Here is a 24,192-nt window from a genome sequence, read left to right on the forward strand (position 1 = left end):
CAGTAAATACCTTTGTAAAGCTATGTTAAATCCATCAGCAACTATTACACATTCTTTGTTATCTATCATAACGTTGTCAATATCTGACTTCATCTGTCCAAAATCAGTTCCTAAAAGTTCAATGACCTCTGTGAAATCAGGTTCAGGTTGAGTAATTACTGTAGCAACAGAGATTGGAAGAATCTGAAAAAACACAATACAATGACAAACATAAAAGCCTACTTAAGAAATGATTTAGACATGTAGTATAATAATTGTTCTTCAGTTTCAGATTCGCGTTTTCAATCAAATTTATTCCCTGAAACAAGATTAAAATAGAATAGAAGTAGAATAAAAATAGTAGAATTACCTGAATAATGACAGGTGATGGACATTCATTCACTATTGATGAACAGAATGGACTGTATGAACATTGGTCTCCGGTACACCAGACACAATCAATTGCAGACCTAGTGGTGTTCATTGAATAGCATCGACTGCAGTCTGGACGTTGAACACTACATTTGTACAATGTGACTGGTAAATAGATAATACAATACAAGAAATATTAACAATATGAAGCTGGTGGCAGTGGAGATTCATGTTAATTGGCAATTGATGTGCCTATATATGGACATGATGATGTCATATCACTTTTAAGCATATCACTACCATATTGTGACACATTACACTTTTTTTGTTAAGCTAGTTTGTCTACACTATCAAACTGTATGTGACATAACAATTTCATGTGTCCATTATGGACACGATTATGCCATTATTACTACCATATTTGGGCAAATCACACATTTTATCAAACTAATTTGATATTGTAGATAGAGCTTTAGGTCTATAATAGAAGTATGTTGATGTAGACTATAAACTGGTATATCTTCAATAAGAAACTCTTATCAATGTAAACAATCAATTGAAACCAACCTTGATAAATATTGTCAATTACATTCTCATTCCAAAATACTTTAATATTTGCGTTTACTTCCTGCTTGTCATTAGCTGCGTAGTCATACTAAAATAAAATACACGTTACACTTTTTACAATTACATTTTAGGCACATTGCACTTACAGAAAACTTTCATGTTCACTGGATAAACATTAACACAAGATACTCTAATATATATTCAAAAAATCTATAATGCTGTCGTGAAACATATTTTGAACATATGATCAGAACCGTAACCTAGCACATAAACCATTAATCTATATTTTTACTAAACATTTTGATTGAAATCTAATTTATAACCTTTAATAAACCATCTATGGCACTATGTATGCAATAGCATAACATTTATGGATATTATTAGGACCGGAAACCATTTTAAACATTTATAACAAACTTTTTTTTAATGTTGATAGCTAAGCGGACTAATACATTTGTTATGTCAATTTTTTTTTAAATGTTCATGTATACTGTTTATGTATACTGTTCATGTAAGTTCTGTTTAAAATTAGCTTTAATTTAGATCAACGTTATCATATGGATGGAATCGACGTAAATCTAATAAACTTGTTAAAATCTCATTTATGTTGGGTTTTTTTAATAATCTAGACAAAATACATTGATATTTACATTAAGTGCTTAACATTTTTTCTAAAATGCTTACAGTGTATTGTGAACAGGTGATATTTGAGTTAGATTCATCAACTGATGCTGGAATCCTGACAGTTTGTGCTTCAATTTCCAACTCACATTCATAGCTGTTTACCTACAATAAACACAGACAAATAACTTCTAATTATAGGTAGGTAATATGTTACGGGTTTACAATTACAATTGATGAAGATTTTGAATTGAATTGCCCTGCCTAATTTATAACCTCACAACATTGTATGTTAAAACCTTCTTACAAGAATTGATTCCTGAAACCTTGTAGATTGAAATCGAGCATTTTTGGTCAGTTGAAATCATACATGTGCAAGTCTTACCATGACTGTAGTAAAACTCAGAGTTTAAACATTGTGGACAATAATAAGGTTTCCTTCTCAAAAATAGTACAGAGTAGGCCTAAATAAGTTGAGTTTATTCCAGTATGAATTATCAGCTTTAAATGTTTACCTTTGTAGCATTTGGTAAATTCTTAATTGGTATTATGATTTCTTTCTCTATATTGGCATGAATAAGTTCCTCATTTGCTTGATAAATCTGTGGACATGACCCTTGACCTTGAAAACCATTTGGTGGTGATGTTGCCTACATATTTAAACAATAGCTTATAAGTGATAACAGTAACATAATTAAACATTTTGGATGCAATAATTACATAGATAATTTTCTGTTTGTTCTTCACACCGATAACTTTAGATGATTTATTGGAAACTGTTAATACGAACTGTAGTAACTACTGTAAATTACCGAGAAACATCACTACAATACAAAGAATACACCATTATTCTTACAAGTTCAATATCTGGCACCTAATTCTCCATCTGCATAGAGTAAAGTATCTTGCCCAAGGACACAAGGCATGCATCAGCCACCTCATAATATAATTCCTATAAGTGTCATTCTATAAACTAAGCAACCCATTCGCACCTTACCAACCCCTTCCAAAAACAATTAGCCTAACCATGTTGTCTCAAAAAGTGCTTATTTGAGCAATGCAAGTTCAGCTTCCATTTGATTATACAGAACAAAAAAGGAAAAATTCTTAATTACTTACGTTTCCATTCAAAATAATTTTGTCATCTGCTGTGCACAATGTTGATGCATTATGGGTACATTTGTTGTCGTAGACACACCAATCACAAGTAAAACTTGAAACACATTCAGAACAGCTACAGTATTGAGAATAAAAACAAAACAATATTGTTATCTTATAACCGTTTGACACGCATGCCACCGATATAGAGATGTTGTTATTCTAATAAAGATAATTATTAAATCATATACTTCATAATTTTTTTAATGCAAAAACGAGGGGCACTATGTTTTAACACTGCAGCCAACTCCTATCACTGAATTAACATAAGTTGATCTATTTCATTGTATTTGACAATTCTAAGCACAAATGCATACAGTAATTTGTTGATTGTAGAGGTAATGGTCTGACCATTGCAAATGCATCATGGATTGCTAAAGTTTAAATTCTTCTCAATTTCATGAATCCAATTCATTCATTTTTGCATATTTGGTTTTTTTTTTATAAGGAGATTTGTTTAGGTCCTGATAGTGTCCCAGGGGTTCTACTGTATACTATTTAGATTATATTGTTAATTGGAAACAATTGGAAATTAACCAATGGAATCAGTGGATACATTTAGGACTGTTATATACTTGTTAAAAGCAAAATACAGATTTGATAGAGCACTATGAGTTTGTTATATTGAATAAAAGAACACAATTTTCCCACACCAACTTCCCTTTGATTCAAAAGAACCTTTTGTTATATACAAATAATAGGCTAAATTTAGGTAAAGTTATTGTTGAAGTACAATTCAGTAACAATACAGAAACCTTTAACAACAGAATCAAATTCTTGATGACACAATAGAGAGGTTTACAGTTCTAGTTTCAGTAACAGCAAGTCAGAGGCTGACAAGTTAATACCAAGAAACAGTAAAAGCAAACATTATTGTATTTTGTATGGTTGATTAAAATAAACTGATTAATTAAGTATGTAAATGAATGGCATTAAAGCATGCTTGACTGCACAGGCAAGTCAAGCAAAAGATGTCAAATGGTTGATTATCAAGATTGCATACAATTCGTCGCCGACACCACGAAGTGACACTAACCGCGTAATTGATGAAAACAGCGTTTCGAGAAAAACGCGATTGAAGAAACGAGCTTCACAAAACACACGATTTCGTCCTCAAAAAATGTCACTAAGATTTTTAATTTACATACATACAAAGTTAGACAATCCAGCTACCCATTACTTTAATTTAATTTTAATCATATTAATTAATTACCAAGTAAATTAAAGTTAAACATTAGTGTCACTTCGTGAAACCGAAAAATTCATTTCCCTACGCAGTTTACGCTTACGAAGTGACACTAATGCAGTTAGTGTCACTTCGTGAAACCGCAAATTCCATTTCACCGCGTATTTCTAGTGCGTTGGAAGTGACACTACTGTGTAATTCATAGCTTTCCAATGCATAGATCTTACATCATAACAATTATGTATGGTCCTTGATAAGTGAACACTATTATATACATTACAAACATTCATGTCTCTTTTAAGTCTTGCCTGCACTATCCGACTTGCTTCATCTTCCTTTTCCATCACATTTTTGCTCAAGAACCATCTCTTCCTTGTTTATTGCATGACCATCTCCAATGAGATGGCCATTCAATGTATTGTTTTCATTGTTTTCTTTTTTTATTCTATTCATTTTTCCATTATTTTAGTTTGTTAGTTTTCATAAATTCTATTTATTTTGATTTAATTTTTAATTGTTGTATGTTATTGTCTTATCAAATTACATTTTTGTGAGGTTCTTTCTATCTAATGATCACCTTCGACTGGATGGACCACCCTAGTAAAATATTTTTGAAATAAATAAAATCAAACTTAATGTGACCAACATTAATGTTATGTGCTTATATGGACACAATGACGTAATATCACTACCATACTTGGGCACATCACACTTTTTTGTCAAAATGGTTTGATAGTGTAGACAGGGTTAGGTTATTTATAAATGAAACAACCACATCAAATAAATCTAAAAACATAGGTTGACTTACTTTAACACTTTTAATAAAAACTACAAATTACATAGACATATAAATAGGCCTATCTGGAATGTACAGTAAGCATAATGTACATATTCATATTTTTTTTTCCATATTATAATAAATATTAGTTATTTTTTCAACATTGAACAATTAATAATTCAGTAATACAATACTTATGCCCGTATTAATTTATATCAAAGATTATTCTCTATTGTTATAAATCATTAAATACTTTTTTCTATTACCGGTATGCTTTTTAATTTATTCAATCCATTGTTCTGTGTGATGTACACATCCTCTAAAATGCTCATATAACATAAACACTTGCTACAGGCTGCCTACACCTCCCCTTAAACCTTGCACTTGATACCTTCTCCCTTAAATTGAGGTAGACAGATTGCTTGTTGATCGAATTTCGGTTGTTCCCCCTTATCTTATTTTCTTGAAACTGTTCTGAAAACAAAAAACACATTTTAACAGTGATTTCTTATTGTTAAAAATCAAGCAGAGTAGTTTAGCCTAGAATAGAGAGTCTACTCTAGCCAAGTAGTAGTAGTACTACTACTACTATTCCCTGGGCATACACATACTCTAGTTTGTTAGGCCTAGTTAGATCTGGGCCAGCTAGCTATGCCTAAACGTCACAGAAAAGTAAAGTAGGCCTAGGCCTACCTATGCCTAGCTAGTGCTACTACTTACTATAGGCCTAGGCTAAAAGTGGGTCAAATTACTGTTAAATAAATTATAAAATAAATATATAATAGGCCTCGACATGACGGATATCTGAGCGGACTAAAATTCTTTAAATAAACTAATTAACTTACCGTCTTTCTTGATAAAATGCAATGTTCTGGAGTGTGCGAGCAGACCCTCCTAGCTAGGCTGTAGGCTAGGCCAAAACAGTAAACAAACGCGCAAAATTCATTACCCGTGTGGCGCTGGCAAGCAGCACATACGGGTATTTAATAAATAGTGTCACTTCGTAAAAACGCAAATTCCATATGATGGTGTTTTTTTATATTGTCTAATTAATGTAATTAGTTAATTATTGATATTTTAAAGTTTAGATTTTGTGAAAACATAGAGTTTGATATACATAATCAAAATATCGAAAAAAAAAAATTTTCAAAAATTACAGATTTTTAGGTTAGTGTCACTTCGTGGTGACGGTGACGAATTATACTGTGGAATTATTAAGGGTTGAGGGAATTTTATGGTTCCAGGTCACTGTCAGCCTATATTGGACATGTCCACATGCTTTTTCGACTTCTTGTTAAATGTTCTGTGAAGGTTAAAGATCATTCAGGAAAGCAATCATCCTTACAACCTATACATTTAATAGGCTTACTACTATCTACTCAAAATAACACAAATAATAATAACTTAACTTAATACAATAATAATAATCAAATGAAATGAATCTTTTGAATCTAGTTCAATTATCAAAACACTAACAGCAACTGTTTTTAACACAGTGAGAGTATCACTCTCAATAGTTATGTTTCAAATTATAAACAGTTTTCTCTTACAATCTAAACTAAATTCCTTCATGTACTTTATACACCAAGTAGTTTATGATTTATGACATGCAAATACAGTCAACTTTCCTGTCAGTAAAAATTAGAAACTAAGCTGTCAAAATCATAATGTTCTTAAGAATCCAAAAGTTCTGGATAATTGTCGGAAAACCTTAGTGTGCTCTAAGACATTGCCATGCTTTTAAAAAGCCAGATATTTATTTTGTTCTGATCTCTGAAGACTTTGGACCAACCCAAGACAAGAGTCTGATTGATAATATTTGAATTTTCAAAAAATACTTAAATTACATTACAACAAAGATAAATAAAAAAGGTGTTATTTAATCTATAATAAACATGTAACTGATGAGTTGATTGTCTTGAAAGGAAGATATATTGGTTAATTTGGTTGAACTATCTATCTGGTTACAAATAGGGAAGTATAAAAACAATGATGATTCAGTGTTGACACATTATGGTTTTAAATATTTGACAGTGTTTATTCATTCCCTCACAGCTATCAATATTTTCTATCATGGTCCCAATATAATATCAATTTGAAAGAAGCAATCTTGTATGCTTTGTAAATGTTTGTACAGTACAGTAATACACAATTACAACTGTCAGACTACAAAAATATTATTATCAATATTGTATTTGATTTCCTGATGTACTTAAAGATGACAGTGAGATTATAACACATTATGTACATTGCAACCTGGTACAGTAGAAACTAAAAAACATATGTTCATTTCCTTAAAATAATATGTCACTTGAATTTCAGATCGTTTTATTTTAGTTATTTTAGAAAATGTGTGTTTACAATGAAAATTTGATAGTTAAAGTAGTGAAATATTTTTACATTTTTATTTATTCCACACTCTTATAAAAAATAAGATAATCAGTACTTACGAAGTAATGGCACTACAGTCAAAGAATGTAAAGTCAGTGGAAACAAAATCAACATCACTTACGGATGAGTGAACTGATAAAATAACATCTACAGAAGCTGTAAACAAATTATTTAAAGGTTAGCTACTGTGTAGGCCTAGGCCTTAATTTCAAATGCATTTCATGGGTAAATACAATAATTAAAAATTAAATACAAAAATCTCTACAAAAAAACTAAATTTAATATTTAATTACTTTTTTTCCAGAGGTAGATAGGTTTAAATACTTGGTGCAAATGTCTCCCAAAAAATGTGATATGCCCATATATGGAGACGATGATGTGACATCACTACCATTTTTGGGCATATCACTACCATATTTGTTTTGTTAATCAAGTTTGATAGTGTAAACAAAGCTTAAGATATCAGTAGGTTGAAACAAGGGTCACTTTGGGGGAATCCCCCTTGTTGCGAATGTAGAGTAGTGAGTGCATAATTTCTGTACTCCATGGTGTTTGCTAAAACCTATTTCCTCATGAGCTATTAATAGTATACACCTCCTACTAGAGAGAATGCATACCATGTGTGAAAATACTAGAAAAATAAAACAGAAAGTAAATCATATTAGCATAATGTTTAACTCACCTTGGCTGGTTGGTATTTGTGGTACATGTGATGAAGGTGGTGAATAACAAGTTACTAATGTTTCTCCATCTTGCATTGCAGATGATTTAAAGTCACCAAATTTACAATTATAACTTTGGTTGATATTTAAAGGAGGAAGTTGCTCAACAGTTACAGAAATCTATGAATAAAAACATATTAAAACTTGTTATTAAATAATTGTATAATTCCTTTTGTGAAGAAGCATCACAAGCCAGATGTACACTGGATCTCCAGCCAGTTTTGAGTCCAGAATTATTATGGCTGAGGATAGGCTTGAACCCTAATATAGATATGCCAATAATATAGATATAGTTTGTACTAGTACCCCTGCCTTAGTAGTGCTTAAGTTATCCAGATAATGGCAACATTATTTATTTAAAAAAATATTACAAGCCTAGAAAACAAGTTTAATAAATTGTTCTTCACAACTCACGTTGATATTTTCAAAAGTTTGAGGAATAAAAGGTGGTTCAACACTTCTAATCTTTACGCATTGGGCACTGTTGCTTGGCAACCAGGGAGACTGTTGGCATTCTTTAAATCTGGTACATCTAAAATTAAAAAAAGACAAATGTAAGTGCTATCTGCACTAAAAAACATTTTTAAATTCTTATTTGTATTAAGGTTTGTTTTAAACTGTTTGTATTTAAAAATATATATATATAATTTAGCCTTTAGACAGTAAACTAATTTCTAACATTTATTTTCATAGTTTATTATTTTGCAAAAATATCTGAAAAAGTTAAAAAAACAAAAAAAATCTCCTAATAATTTGTCAAATGCATTAGGAAAAGACAAAATAACAATTTGGGATTGAAAAAAAAGAAAAAGAACTCTATTTACTTTTTGTGTAGTGTACACCATCCACAATAAGGATCTGCATCTAGTTGACCTGGTCTAATACACTCATCACATGTGATAAACCGACTGCAGTTTGCAACTTGTAGCTTGACCAACTAATCAAAAGTATAAACAGTAATCTATATTATCAATTTACGCAAAGGCACATTTCTTGAATGGCATGAAATAATGAAAATAATGAAAAATCGTGCATTTATACATCTTAGCTTAGACAAGGGATGGGGAACATTTTCTTCTTGTTTTCTTTTTATTTTTTTAATTTGTGGAATTAAAAAAAATAGCGAAATACGCCTAAATGAAATAAAATGAATAATAATCTTTATATGTGGATGTACAGGAAAAATATTTAAAAAAATCAAATAATAAAAATAAATTAGGATAAACATACAATAAAATTCGAATAAACTGACCTTTTTTGCTGTGAGTGCTATTATATAATTAGATGTTTCATCTATAAATATGTCTGACCTGACCTCTTGACCTGTATCTAAGGTGATAGTTTCATACACTCTAGATGATGTTTTGTTTGTTAACTGAGCCTGACAAATTGGAAGAAAACAACTTGTTTAACAATACTATGGACCTACTTTATTCAAACTTTATTGTAGGAAAGTTGGACCTAATTAGGCCATGTAAAGAATGTTGATCGTCCCCTTCGCACATCCCACCAATTTTGTTTTCTTTCATTTTTATTTGAATAAAGTAAGTCGACAAGGGAAATATTAATACACAAAACATAACAATCATATTTCATTTTTGTCTTTTTTGTCCTCAAGTCAAGACGATCAATTATTTGTTTACGTGGCTTTTGCGATTCTTTAGTGAAGACATTTTATATTGATATAAAAAGTGTTGAAGTGTCTCTGTACCTTTATAATCAATTTTCAGAATTTCAAATTAAACAATTTGTAGTAGGCCTACTAACCTTAATAAGTTGTCCATTATCTGTGCCTATAAATGCTATTGTTCGATTCTCTTCAATTGATGTAGTAACTGATGTTAGTATTTTATCATTAACTGTTAGCAATGCCTCTGATACTGCTGCTTCTGTGTAGATACCTTGTGAATAACGTCTGTATAGTTGCCTACCATCATTTGGTGGACACATCAATGACTGAATATCAGCAGCAGTAAAACTGAAAGACTTTTACAAATGTAAAACGTATTATAATAATCTTTAGTGCATCCCTGTAATAATGTTTTTTGATAATTATTATTTTTTTTTTTATTTTGCAACGTTTTAAAGTTGTGTGGGTAAATTCTTCATAAAGTCCCGAAAGCACATTGATAACTTCAGCTTCGTAACTGTAAAACAAATATTGCAAATTTACATTATCAATAATTGTATCGCTTTTAACTTTGACCCTAAAAAACATGAAACTAGGACCGGGACAACAAAATGTGACAACAAAGAACATCGTTATTTCTACAATTCTGCATGACTAAATTATTATTGTGATAATAATTTTAGGTTATGTTCCGGTTCCTTATCGTTTAACTGTTTATGAGCAATCTCTTTATGTCTATTTTTTGTATGTGAAAGGCAACTATTTGCTATCTCATAGAACAAAATAATTAGCCAACATAATTATTATTTAATAAGAAATAAAGAGTATCACAATATTTGACTGCCTGTTATGTATGTTTTTTCAAGAATTTATGATTTTAAGCAAACACATTTATTTCTTATAACCTAATAAACCTAATGTTAAATAAAACAGCAAATTATATTAGTATACTAATCACATTATTTACATAATATTAGTTAATTTGCTGTTTTATTATCTCTATTGTAAGAGCGGTTATACAATGTTTTGTCATAACAACACATCCATTCATACAAATTGGGCACCGGAATTTACTGGGAAGTTTTTAAAAAAATACTACTTTTTCTGTGCCATTCTTTATTAACATTGATACTAATTTGTGAATATTTGTTTTTAGTTTTTTATTACAGTTTAAAGAATGTAACATCATAAAATGAATAAAAAATATACAATGCATACCTGTGGACAATCAGCATCCTCAGCATAGTCTAGAGTATGGAAATCATCATTAACTTTTATACATCCTTCTAAAGCTTTGAATAATGCATCTTCTATATCATCCCACTTGTAAATACACATTGCAGATTGTCCATTTGCAACTCCACTTCCATCACCTTTAGCAAACACTCCATACAAGACATTATCTCCAGCTTGTAGGCCTAGTGAGGTAGCTAACTCAGCTCCTACAGGACCCACAGACATGTCTTGTACCAAGTTGTAATTAACATTATTAACTACACAACGAATGTAGATCTCAGAAAATGTATGAAATGAGTTGTCTTGACAAACACGACTCAGTCGTGAATGAAAGTAATCATTATCATTGTGTCTAAATGCAGCGAAGTAAATGTATCCTTCATAATCAAATGCTGTTTTAGCATGTATAGGTTTATTGTAAGATGGTGTGATAGCATTAAAAGCAGGGCTCGTGAGGCCAAATAGTACATCAGTATCAAGGCGTCTTCTAGCATTAACATACATGTAGGAATACTCTACAGGATCCAATGATGTATGTCCAGATGACACGTATAAAACATTCCGTTTGATAAGATCACCTGAACTACGTGTACCATCACCCAACACACCAGGTGCAATGATTCCAACTGCTGACAGTCCACTCACTATTCCATCAACTAAATTACTTCCATCTAAAGTTAAATCCACAAGAGATCTTCTTTCGCATCTTCCGTTATTCCCACCGCCACACGCGATCAATCTATCATGAGCATAATCAATTTCTAATATTTTATTATTGTTATCACAATCATTCGATGAACATGTTGAAACACTATAAATAATAGTAAAATCTTCTGACAGTCTATACAGTGAGTTGTAGGCTCCTATGTAGATGTCTCCTGTTGTACTATGGATTTTGACATGGTACAGATCTTCATTTTCATGAGGTTTAAATTCAAGTAACACATCATTGTCATATGCTTGGGTGCTTAACAGAAATGTTGTAGAATATAGCAAAAATGTTAAAATCTTTAACATTTTTGACAAACTCATTATTTAAAGATGAAAGAGCATCATTACCTTACTGTAAAATACAGAATATGAGAATAAATACAATTAATCTTTATGCCTATTTTAGCTATTGTGCTAATCATGTTATATTATTAAAAAGCCTGTTCGTTTTTTTTATATAGTCGAGTCCGAAGAGTATGGCACAATATGACCAAATTGAAGTTGCTGTAAGTTTATACGTAACAGTAGGCAATGACAATGACAATGACAATGACAATGACAATGACAATGACAATGACAATGACAATGATTCTTTATTTCTTTATCGACCCTTTTTCAGGGTATGAAAGAACATTCTTTCAAATCTTAACAGAAACAAACTAAACACTTCCAGACATAAATATTTGGTCTTAATAAATAATTGATATATCGAAAAACAACATCTAACTAAAACAAATACAAAATTTTATGAATAAATTTAGCTAAGTTTGATAGTTTTTTTTTTGATCTGGTATTGAGTAATTGGTGCATTTTGGTTCTATTTGGGCGGGTGATATAATACTTTTGAATGTAAATTTGGCGCATGGGAACAAGTAAGGGGCAAATAAATAAATAGTGGTATTCGTCTCCAATCTCTTTTAGGTTACATAAAGTACATTTGGTTTCGTGTTCATTACTGTATCTTTTAGAGATTGGAAGTCGATGATTCCCACACCTGAACCTGCAGAGATCAATCCTTTCATTATCTTTTAGTAAAATTAATGACTGTTCGAATACTAAAACATCCTTAAAATATCTATAATTATCACACATTGAATTAGAAAAAACATCATGACGCCATTCCTGTTTTGAGATCTCACTCAATCGGAGATTAATACTCTTTGCTAACCATTTTTTATTAAAATTATCGAAGTCATTCCACATTTGGGACATACCACAATTGTTGAGTACATTTTGAATTTTGCTAGTCCATTGTGAGAGATAAATACCCTGATCATGTAATTTTTTTAGCAACCTGAACATAATATTTGACAATTTGCTTTGTTTGCTACTTATGATGCGTACCCAAAACTGTAACATTCTTTTATCAATTACTAATTTAATATTTGCTCTACCGACTTCACCATAAACCATGCAATTTGCAGTGGATTTATTAAGTTTGAGAATATGCTTTAAAAATTTTCTGTAAAAGACCTCGATCTGATCAAGCTTTTGGAATCCCCAAACTTCGCAACCATATACCAAAATTGGCAAAACGAGCTGGTCAAAAAGTTCACACACAATGTCTAACGGAAGATTTAATTGTTTAGCTTTTGTTAACATACTGTACATTGCTCTTTTGGCTTGTGTTACTTGCTTGTCAATAGCTTTATTAAATTTGCCATTAAAATTAAAGGTTGTCCCTAAATAAATGTAATCATCTACAATCTCAATTTGTTCATCACCAAACATAAACATGGGTTTATTTCTAACTTTCCCTCTAGAAAAAATAATAATTTTTGTTTTTGTCGTGTTAACTGTGAGGTTCCACATACCACAGTAGTTATGAATAGCTTTTAATGCTTTCTGAAGTTCTATGGGACTTTCTGCCATAACAATTGTATCATCCGCATACAATAAAACATATAATTTGAGGAAAACTTCTACATCCTCATCACTTAAAACCTTGTTGAATTCTTTGGATAGGTAATCTAGACCTTTATAGTAACGACTAACAAAAAATTCGAAATCATTAAGGTAAATCGCAAACAAAAGTGGTGACAAGTTTTCCCCTTGTCGTACTCCAATATTACATGGGAAACAATCGGAAATTAAACCATTCAATTTGACACAAGACTTGGCCGTTGCATACATATTATAAATAACAGTAATAACTTTACCGTTTATGCCACATGAAATTAATTTGCTCCACAAAAACGATCTGTCGACTAAGTCAAACGCTTTCTTATAGTCGATGAATGCGCAAAATAACCTTTTGTGTTTGTTTAAATATAATTCAATTATGGAGTGTAAAACTAGTATATTATCATTAGTTGAGTACCCATCCCTAAATCCTGCTTGTTCTTCGCCCATAATACCTGCACCTTCGATGTAAGAAGAGAGTCGATTGTTAATAGTTGCCGTAAACAATTTCCCCATACAGCTAAGTAGGGTGATCCCTCGATAGTTATCAGGATCATTGGGGGAACCCTTCTTTTTGTAGATGGGTACAATAATTCCGATGCACCAGTCTTGTGGCACTACACCCGAATCAAGAATCAAGTTAAATAATCGAGTAATTAATTCAATTAATTCCACAGGGCTGTTTCTTAAGTATTCGTTGATTATGTTATCAATACCAGCTCCTTTATTGTTACGCAGTTTGCTAATTGATAGTTTAATTTCTTCTGCAGTAAATGGCATATTAATGTGTTCATTTATTGAATGGTCTATTTTCCTTGGGTCAAAATCACTATCCTCGTTATCTTTACTTTCACTTAATTTTTTAAAGTGTTCTCTAAATATACCTAAACTTATATCTGCATTTTTTACATCTTTATTTTTGTTCAGAATAGCCCAATAATTTTTAGGATTTTGTGTTTTTAGATTTCTTAATTTCTTGTTTAATTCTTTATAATATTTTTTTTGTTCGCCCTTAATGAATTTTTTATATACTTTTGCTTTATTTTTTAATAGTTCTGTTGCCTCTGTTGAATTAATTTTTTTAAGTTTATTTTTTGCCTTTACATATTCAATTCGTTTGTTTTTACATTCTTTATTAAACCATGGCTTGTTTGAAGTGGGCTTTCTTTTTTTAGCAGGAGAAGTATTAGGTATATTTGTTTTAAGTATATTTAGTTTTTTAGCTGAAACCATATATATGTTATTTAAGTCCTTAACTAAAGAATCCATCTCGTCATTTGATATATTATTAGCTTTCATTTTATACATTTTTGTGTTCAGGTTAGTTATAGCAACTCTATCGCATGCATCATGAAATGGCATTGCAAGACTGTGATTCCAGGTGGTTTTAACAGTTACATAATCGTTATTTCTAACAATGGTATCCTTTGTCTTAACTAAAGGCGAGGAGGGGGATTGTGAGTGGGTTTGGTTGGGTTTATTTATTTTAATAGTTAGTTTTAATGGTGAGTGTATATCCGATAAGGTCTTATCTAGAGTGTCAATCTCAAAAAATACTATTTTAGGAAATAGTCTCGGGGAAGCAAGTACATAATCTACAACACTACCACCACCTTTGTGGCATGTTACTTTACCAATTTCTTTATCAACACCACATCTCCCATTTACAATTAAAAGGTTTAAATTTCTACACATTTGAACCATCTTTCTACCATTGTTATTAACTAGGTGATCATTATTAAATCTTCTAACTTCAATCCCAAGGTCTTCCAGTTTTGATTTGGTAGAGAATATGTCCTCTTCCTCTGTGTCGATACCAGATACATCTGCGATTTCCTGTTCAATTGCAATAAAATCATCCAATACGCCTGTGCGCGAGTTGAAATCTCCCATCATTACTATGGGTGGGTTGTACAGAGTACTATTTATGTGTATGACGTCGTATTCCAGTGAGTAAAATAAATCGTTGTTATGAAAAACCGAGCCTTCGTGAGGAACATACAATGAACCTAGCACAAATTCAAGCCCGTATGCCTCTTTATCTACTTTAATCCATAGAGCAGCTTCCGACTTACATCCAGATATCAGATTACAGTATTGGGCAATATCTTCTTTTACAAGGATACAAAGACCGTGAAAACCACCAAAACGCTCGCCCTCGCTAGCCAGTTTCACAAATGGAACAAATCCCTCAATATCATTAGCATCAATTGAATCCGTTTTCGTTTCCAAAAGGCATACGAAGTCTGAATTACATAAATATTGTTCTAACACACCCAGTTGGAGTTTACTCCTCAGTCCACACAAATTTAAGCTAGTAAAATGAAGAATATTCGATGTAGGAGAGCTATAGGAGTGATCCGGTAAAACACTTAAAGGGTCGAGCCTGTCCTAGTCGATAAATAGGCCAAGCTCTTTCACTTTATCTTCTTGCCATCCAATCTTAAACAAGTCATCCGGTGAATCGATCGACAGTTTTGTTTCCTTACCATTTTCTAAGGTTTTACAATATACACGTCCACCGACAGTCCAAACTTGTTTAATTTCCTCATCTCGTTTCAACATACGCACAATCTTACTTCTTAGTGGGGTCAAATCATCTTCAATGTAAACTTTCTTCCTGTTTTGGGTTTCCTTTAATTTTCGTTTATTTAGCATAATGTGTGTTTTTGTTTTACGTTTAACGAATTTTACTATGATAGGTTTGTTAGTTCCCCGACTAGGTAGCCTGTGACTGACGCTAATGTCGTTATGTGTAATATTTACACCTATTTCAGCCGCTAAATTTATAACTAAGTCGTCCGTGGATTCGTTACTAGCTTCTGGTATGCCATATATTTTGATGTTGTCTCTTCGACTATATTGCTCTAATCTATCGAGCGCAAATCTATTTAACTGTACTTCACTTTTAATTCTACTCACAGAGTTCACTGCTGCATCTATCGCCATGTTCCTTTCCTTGTCACCCTTTCCGAGAAGCTCGATCATGTGTTTGGTCGACGCGTTCACAGCTGCAGACACAATTGAAATTAGCATAGGTTGAATTGTAGAAATAACCTTGGACAGTATCGCGTCTAAGCTTGGTCCAGTATCTTTACCACTTCGTAGCTTTGATGTTGTAGGTAAAGCTTTTGTCGATTCAGATAAAGCAGTATGAATTGCTTTTAAAACGGCATCGTCAGATTCTTCCATGTCTGGAGTTGATTCGAGTAGCGAGGCCATTGGCTTTTGTTAGGATGAGGCCTAGGGAGCGAGCAAACAAAACACGTCTGTTCACCACCACCGCTACAGTTACACCGAGGCTATAGGCTATCATTTCATTTATTTCGTAAATGAAGTACAGATACCTAACAGTGAATAACAGTGTAGATTATACAATGTAGAAGTCTCTTGTTTTATCATGGATTTTGATGTGATACAGTACACATTTTTATTATTTTGGCTGGCTTTAAATTGATGAAGTAGGTTGTGGGCAGATGTTGAACATTTCGTTAAAATTATTATAGAACATACAATAACAAACACATTGTTGAATAAGTAATGTTGGTACTAGACTTTGCATATCTTGAATTTAAACAGACATGAAAGTAGCAAAATATAATCATTGTACTGTCATTGTTTACTAGTAATAATAACTGCCTTAAACTTGCCCTGTGTAGCGTCGAGAATGTTACTCAAGTGACAAAATGTATGGTTTTATTAGCTTGTCAATGTATCATGTTGTTTTTTGTAGTAGGCCTACTGGTGGTAAAACTTTTCATCACTAGGCAGGATGACGACCGGCTAACAAGTTTGACATATCAAACATTGTATTTGCATTGGCTATTGTAAAACTTCAATAAGGTCATAATCTAAATATAAATTTACGTAAGGACAAAAATCGGTAAATCGCGCGTTATTTCTAGAATGTTTACTCGATGGTATGTAAAGTTGATTCGTACTTTCAGTACTGATTTTAACCACCAAATGTAACCCTGTTTACTAATTAAATTGAGTTAGATAATTAGTTATTGACAATTAAAACGAATTTAGGTTCAACGATTTGCCCCAAATAGGGGTGTTTTCCGATCGTAGTATACACCGTATAATGGATGTCCATCTTGAAAAATACCCGCACACAATAATACGATGATGCTTCGCATTGATTTGCCCCGAATAGAGGTGGTTTCACAAATTGTTTTACATTATATAAACATATACAAATAAACGTTATTACTGACAGTTGCTTCTTAACGTTTGTATTAATTAATACTATAATTACAAACAAAATATAAACGTCCTAGTGATGTATATGATCGTTACATGTACTGTACTATTTCAATCGACTATGACGGTGACAGTTGTTTCAACAAAGTATTACATCGCAATGTTTTACTGTGTTTAGTGGTACAGGTATATTATTTGTAAAACATGAAAACAATTATTATTTTGTTACTAAATGGATAAAGAATATATATAAAAATTGTTCTTCTTTGCACCCATCCTCTTCCCCATCCCTCAACCCTAATGTTACATACAATACATACAAATCACAAATTAAGTTTGTCTAAATTTGACTCAAACAATTGGTCTCATTTTTTGACAAGTTTCTATTTCGGAAGTGTTTCCCAGGGTGCTAATTTTAGTTGACTACATAAATCACTGTGTCTATTTATTCGTTCCTGTAAACGACATGTATCATTGTCCTGCGGTACGTACGTACATTTAAAATCCCCAGTTTTTTAACGCTGAAATTACTATGTATTCGAGAACCATGTGTGGGCACGACCTAGATGGTACGCGAGCGAGGCGAGCGTACCATCTAGTTTACTTAATTTGCTTATGAATATGTTACTAGTTTGAAGTTTCCCTGTTCATCTGATGAGCATATGTTGAAATACTATAAGGCATAGGATGGTAACGATCTCAAATACATAAACATACATTTTCTTGATGAATAAAATAAGCGAAATTGAATTCATTCTATAACCATTATTTATTGAAATCAAATAAAATGACGTCATGATCAAGAACATAAACATCGTTGTATTGTCACGATATTATTGCCCATAAGCTATGTCTACACTATCAAACTAGTTTGACAATGATGTGCCCAAATATGGTAGTGATATTACAAAGATAATAGACAATATAATACAAAATGAAGGTAGCATACTCACAATTGAGACAGAAAACGAGTTGTATTTACTTCAAATGTAAACAAACACGTCAACTGCAGTTCATGAGGATTGAAATGTCAATACGCGCTTTGTTGTTTATTACAAATCCTTTTTTATAAACTCATTGGAGCAAGACCAACTGAATTTACCATTTGAATATTATAAACCAAAATAGATTACTTCCTTATAACAAAAATATTATTATGTAGCAATTATGTGTGGATTCGCTATAAAACATCATTAAATGTGTTGACGGATCAACATTTTCATTCTAAAAGTGCGTTTCCAACAGTAGAAAGCAAAACAGGCTGCACTATTTAATTTCTAACACTTCCAAGAAGATTGAGTAATGAACAACTTTGTAGAGTTGAAAATGAAACATTTATAAAGCTATAGTGTTAAAATGAGAAGAAAATAAAAATATTTTCTAATAATTTTGAAGAAAGATGCGAAAGAAAAAGAATATATAGGCCTAGGCTATGCCTAAATGCCATCACATGACACACTAAAATAAACACTTTTGTAGGCCTATATATATGTTCATATCACATTGTTTTTGTCACATAAAGTGTTATAGTGTAGACAGAGTTTGAGTTTAAAATGGCCTTTTTAACTAAAATAGGGATCATGGCTTGCATCAATAAGTTTGCTTAGTCAACAATACCTATAAGTGCTTATTAAAGTTTAGGCGTGGCCTATTCCAAATCAATTCTTTTTGTCTTATAAAATAAACTTCGTCATCTAATAGTCAGGCAGCATTTGTATTTTACTTCATATATTTAGCCAAGTTTGATTTTTCACTTTTAAGTGATCAAGGACATCACAACGAACAACTTCCAACTTGTTGTCCAAATTCTAAACGCGTTTTTCATTCGCTGGGGGCGCTTTTTCAAAATGGCCACCTATGCTATCAAGTACTTATATCTCGGCAACCACTAATCGTAGAGACTTGGTTTTAATCTTAAAATGTTCGTAAGGTACATATTTCTATTTACTCTAATGAAACATTTTGACCACAAATGACTGGAAATGCCATTTCTGACCATTTGATCTTTGACCTTCTATCATCATATTATCTCGGTAACTAATGGTCACACAGACTTGAAATTTGTTTCAAATTGTTCGCAGTATGCCTTTTTATATTTACTGTAATTAAATGTTTTGTTTTAAAGCAAACAGAAATGCCATATCTGACCTCTTGTCCTAATGCATGTAATATCCACAACTGAGAGACTATAGATTTGTCTAGTATTGTTTATAACTTGTACCGGTACTTGTGGTTTTGTTGATGATATCCCTTGTTCCAAAATCTATATTTCAAATCACCAATGGAACTGTTATAATAAATAAATACATACCATAAATATTGATGACAGTCAGATTACCCTCTCCAGTCAATAAAGTTCATCGATATCGTCTACTAGCTCTACATTCGAGTCCTTTGTATTCTCACATCCATCACCACACTCACATGCATCAGTACAGAGCAAGTTGTTTTTCTTACAACTACAGCGATTTGTTGAGCATGAACCATTGCAGGTACATCGACGAATTTCTAGAAGAGCTTCTGGTGCTTGTGGATTGTTGCAAAATACCGGCTTCAAGTGACCATCTTCTAGTTGCCAGGAGTAGTCAGTTGCTGGTGGAATAGATAGAGTTGGCTTGCATGATGAATTCCATACAATAGACATGTAGTATGCTCTTTCCACGTTAGGTCTAAGAGTTCCCATGGTTGGAGGTAATTGTTGTCCTTCCTTGCCTTTCTGTGCAAATAACATCCATCTCAAGTCTGTGACATAATCTGCCTTGATCTTAGAAGTACTGTATAATATGCAAACATATCTTTCCATTTGCCTGAAAATCCAATTTGGTATTTCAGAGGTCAGTCCATATACAGCAAATGCGTCTAGTATTTCATCGTCACATTTCATAAGTGCAATATGTCAACATTGGCACTTGGGTCAACACGAAGAAGGTCCTAGTAGTACATCACACGTCCATGATGGCAAACTCCAATCTCTCAGAAATTATCATGATGCCAGAGATGACACACAGACAACACACATTGGAAGAAGGGGACCAACTAGTCTTATTGAATGCCTTTAATTGTATGAACAAATATCCAAGTGCCAATGTTGACATATTTTCTGTAGATACTGATGTCTTTATCCTTTTAACAGGAAGCTATCCTCTACTTCCTCCAATGACCACATTTTGTAGGAAAAGAGGGGAAAAAATACCTATATGGGAATGCTATTACCGACTTGGAAAACAAATATCAGCAGCGCTGATTGGATGGTACGCATTTAAAGGTACAGATAACACAGGTACATTTGCTGGAAAAGGAGTGTCCGCCCATTTCAAAGCACTTATGAAATGTAACGATGAAATACTAGATGCATTTGCTGTATATGGACTGACCTCTGAAATACCAAATTGGATTTTCAGGCAAATGGAAAGATATGTTTGCATATTATACAGTACTTCTAAGATCAAGGCAGATTATGTCACAGACTTGAGATGGATGTTATTTGCACAGAAAGGCAAGGAAGGACAACAATTACCTCCAACCATGGGAACTCTTAGACCACACGTGGAAAGAGCATACTACATGTCTATTGTATGGAATTCATCATGCAAGCCAACTCCATCTATTCCACCAGCAACTGACTACTCCTGGCAACTAGAAGATGGTCACTTGAAGCCGGTATTTTGCAACAATCCACCAGCACCAGAAGCTCTTCTAGAAATTCGTCGATGTACCTGCAATGGTTCATGCTCAACAAATCGCTGCAGTTGTAAGAAAAACAACTTGCTCTGTACTGATGCATGTGAGTGTGGTGATGGATGTGAGAATACAAAGGACTCGAATGTAGAGCTAGTAGACGATATCGATGAACTTTATTGACTGGAGAGGGTAATCTGACTGTCATCAATATTTATGGTATGTATTTATTTATTATAACAGTTCCATTGGTGATTTGAAATATTGATTTTGGAACAAGGGATATCATCAAAAAAACCACAAGTACCGGTACAAGTTATAAACAATACTAGACAAATCTATAGTCTCTCAGTTGTGGATATTACAATATGCATTAGGGCAAGAGGTCAGATATGGCATTTCTGTTTGCTTTAAAACAAAACATTTAATTACAGTAAATATAAAAAGGCATACTGCGAACAATTTGAAACAAATTTCAAGTCTGTGTGACCATTAGTTACCAAGATATGATAAGATCAGGTCAAAGGTCAAATGGTCAGAAATAGTATTTCCGGTCATTTTAGGGCAAAATGTTCTATTATAGTGAATAGAATTATGTACCTTACGAACAGTTTAAGACTAAAACCAAGTCTCTACGATTAGTGGTTGCCGAGATATAAGTACTAGATAGCATAGGTGGCCATTTTGAAAAAGCGCCCCCAGCGAATGAAAAACGCGTTTAGAATTTGGACAACAAGTTGGAAGTTGTTCGTTGTGATGTCCTTGATCACTTAAAAGTGAAAAATCAAACTTGACTAAATATATGAAGTAAAGTTAATATAGTGACAAATGCTGCCTGACTATAAGATTTAATAATAAAAAAATTATAAAATATATTTTTAAAAAGGTATTAAAAATATTTGCTTATGTGATTTTAAAAACTGTTTAAAGCAACTGAATAACTTTGATAAGCACATTGGATCAAAGCTGAATTGCGTTTGATTGGTTTTAATATGAAGATCGGTAAACTTATGATGCTGCCCTCTCTATTATAAACAAAACAAACTATTTATAATGTGATTGTTGTTGCGCGAGGAGGAGGAGGGGAGGAGAGAGAAAGGATCGGATCGAATCGAATCGGACTTACTTTTGGTTACTTGTTATAATAGGGCCTAGCCTAAGGCTACAGCAATAATTTGGATTTTCGTGTGAATACTCTTGGATGTTGGTGAACAAAACTGGGCTAAAAGTAAATTCCATTTTTTTTCCAAACTCTAAGAATCGTATTCCACCCTAGGCTAGGCTAGGCCTAGGCCTACTTACTTCTTCTTTACTAGCCTAGACCTACCTAGCTAGGCCTGGCCCTAGGCTAGGCCTGACCAGGCCCAGCCATAGGCCTAAGAAGGGGCCTAGCCTAGGCCTAGGCTACTAGGCTAGGCCTAGACCTACTACAACTAGCCTAGCTAAGGCCTTGGCTTAGCCTAGCTAATCCTCCGGCCTAACTAGCTAACTGACTTTCCAAATTACTGTATACAATTTTATAAGTAATTAAATTGTTAACTTAATAATCAAGCTTTTTTCTCGTTGGAAGCTTCTGGTCTCGCTTTAACATTGTTTGGTTTTTGTATAATCGTCTTGATAATATTGCAACAGTGCAATGTATAGTCTAATTGAAGAAAAAGAAATTGAATTTATTCCATTTTACAGATACAGATAACTTTTATTGTCCAACCTAAACTGGAAATTGCATTTGCTCACTTATCACATAAAAATATCGTATAAAAATAAAGTATAAAATGTAGAATAACAGTATAAAAATACACAATGATTAAGAAAGTACATCATAAAATTACAGCTCAAAAATATTTAAGTTAAAAATACAGATCATTACAAAACAGTTTAAAAAGTGTCTTATATTTCATTATTAATTATATATTATTATTATTGTTATTATCAAAATTATTGTAGTTACCTCTTAAAATCATCGTTAAATTTTTTTAATCCCAGCTGGGAGAAACGAATTTGAGTATCGACCCGTCCGCGCCAACACCGGCCTCAGTCTACCACTTCTACCAATGTGGCAGCGAAGAAGATCAGAATGAAGGGGGTGGCTTTCCTCCTCCATGATCGCCTGTAAACCATTTTTCAATCGTTCTCCGTAGTGACAATCGTAGACTGAGTCCGCTGTCAGCGCCGACGAGCCAATCACTCTTAATGCCCTTTCTAACACTTTACATATGCGGCCCTTATCTCCCTTGTTTATGTTCCCACCCCAGCCTAATAGGCAATAATCCCAGATTGAAAAAATAACAGATGAATAAAACATAGTAAGTATCTCTTCCCTAACCCTAAAAACGTTCATTTTCCTCAAACAGTACAGTCTAGTATTTAATTTTTTAATTAGTTGATCTACATGCTCTCCCCATGATAAATTATTGTCATACGTTACCCCAAGATACTTATATGTTTTAACGATTTCTACCTCATGTCCTTTAATCTGGACAGGCTCAATTTCCCTTTTTACGAAATCTATTCGCATTTCTTTGGTTTTTGCTACTTTAAGTTCCAGGAAATTGTCATCACAGTATTTCGTAAACCTAACTATTTCAGATTTGAAGTTTGTATCGTCATCCTCTTTTATTAAACCTATCATTGCAGAATCATCTGCAAATTTAATTACTGGACAGTCCAGGAACCTAGGTTGGAAATCCGACGTATACAATGTGAACAAAAACGGTGCAAGTACAGTACCTTGTGGTGCTCCCGTATTTGTCCAAATAATGTCCGATTTGACATTTTGATTTAGCCTAACAAACTGGAGACGTCCAACGAGGAAGTTAAAAACAAACGAAATTAGTAAATTGGGGATATTCATGCCGAACAACTTATTAATTAAAATGTGTGGTTGGATGGTATTAAAAGCTGAACTAAAGTCGAAGTACATAATCCTAACAGACGGGGATGTTCTCCAATTGTCAAGATGGGCATACATTTTCTCATTTTTGTATATTAATGCGTCTTCAGTGTTCCTGTTTCTCCGATAAGCAACTGATGTGGGTCCAAAAAATCTGCAACT

General features: G+C 32.7%; 1 protein-coding gene across 1 annotated transcript in view; it reads right to left on the reverse strand.

Annotated features, from left to right (window-relative positions):
• Positions 1-11,698, reverse strand: part of LOC144856405 (plexin-B-like) — a 66,521-nt gene extending 54,823 nt beyond the window's left edge. Inside the window, exons 1-13 of the mRNA XM_078714408.1 lie at positions 10,623-11,698; positions 9,542-9,760; positions 9,027-9,155; positions 8,599-8,711; positions 8,189-8,306; positions 7,735-7,894; positions 7,112-7,208; positions 2,659-2,773; positions 2,055-2,189; positions 1,603-1,704; positions 919-1,006; positions 350-516; positions 11-183 (exon numbers count right to left, since the gene is read on the reverse strand). Coding sequence (XP_078570534.1) covers positions 11-183; positions 350-516; positions 919-1,006; positions 1,603-1,704; positions 2,055-2,189; positions 2,659-2,773; positions 7,112-7,208; positions 7,735-7,894; positions 8,189-8,306; positions 8,599-8,711; positions 9,027-9,155; positions 9,542-9,760; positions 10,623-11,672 — 2,666 coding nt within the window. The 5' untranslated portion in view covers positions 11,673-11,698. The remainder of the gene's footprint in view (positions 1-10; positions 184-349; positions 517-918; positions 1,007-1,602; positions 1,705-2,054; positions 2,190-2,658; positions 2,774-7,111; positions 7,209-7,734; positions 7,895-8,188; positions 8,307-8,598; positions 8,712-9,026; positions 9,156-9,541; positions 9,761-10,622) is intronic.
• Positions 11,699-24,192: the final 12,494 nt, after the last annotated feature.

Source organism: Antedon bifida, chromosome 11, assembly GCF_963402885.1.
Source record: "Antedon bifida chromosome 11, ecAntBifi1.1, whole genome shotgun sequence".
Taxonomy (NCBI): Eukaryota; Metazoa; Echinodermata; class Crinoidea; order Comatulida; family Antedonidae; genus Antedon; species Antedon bifida.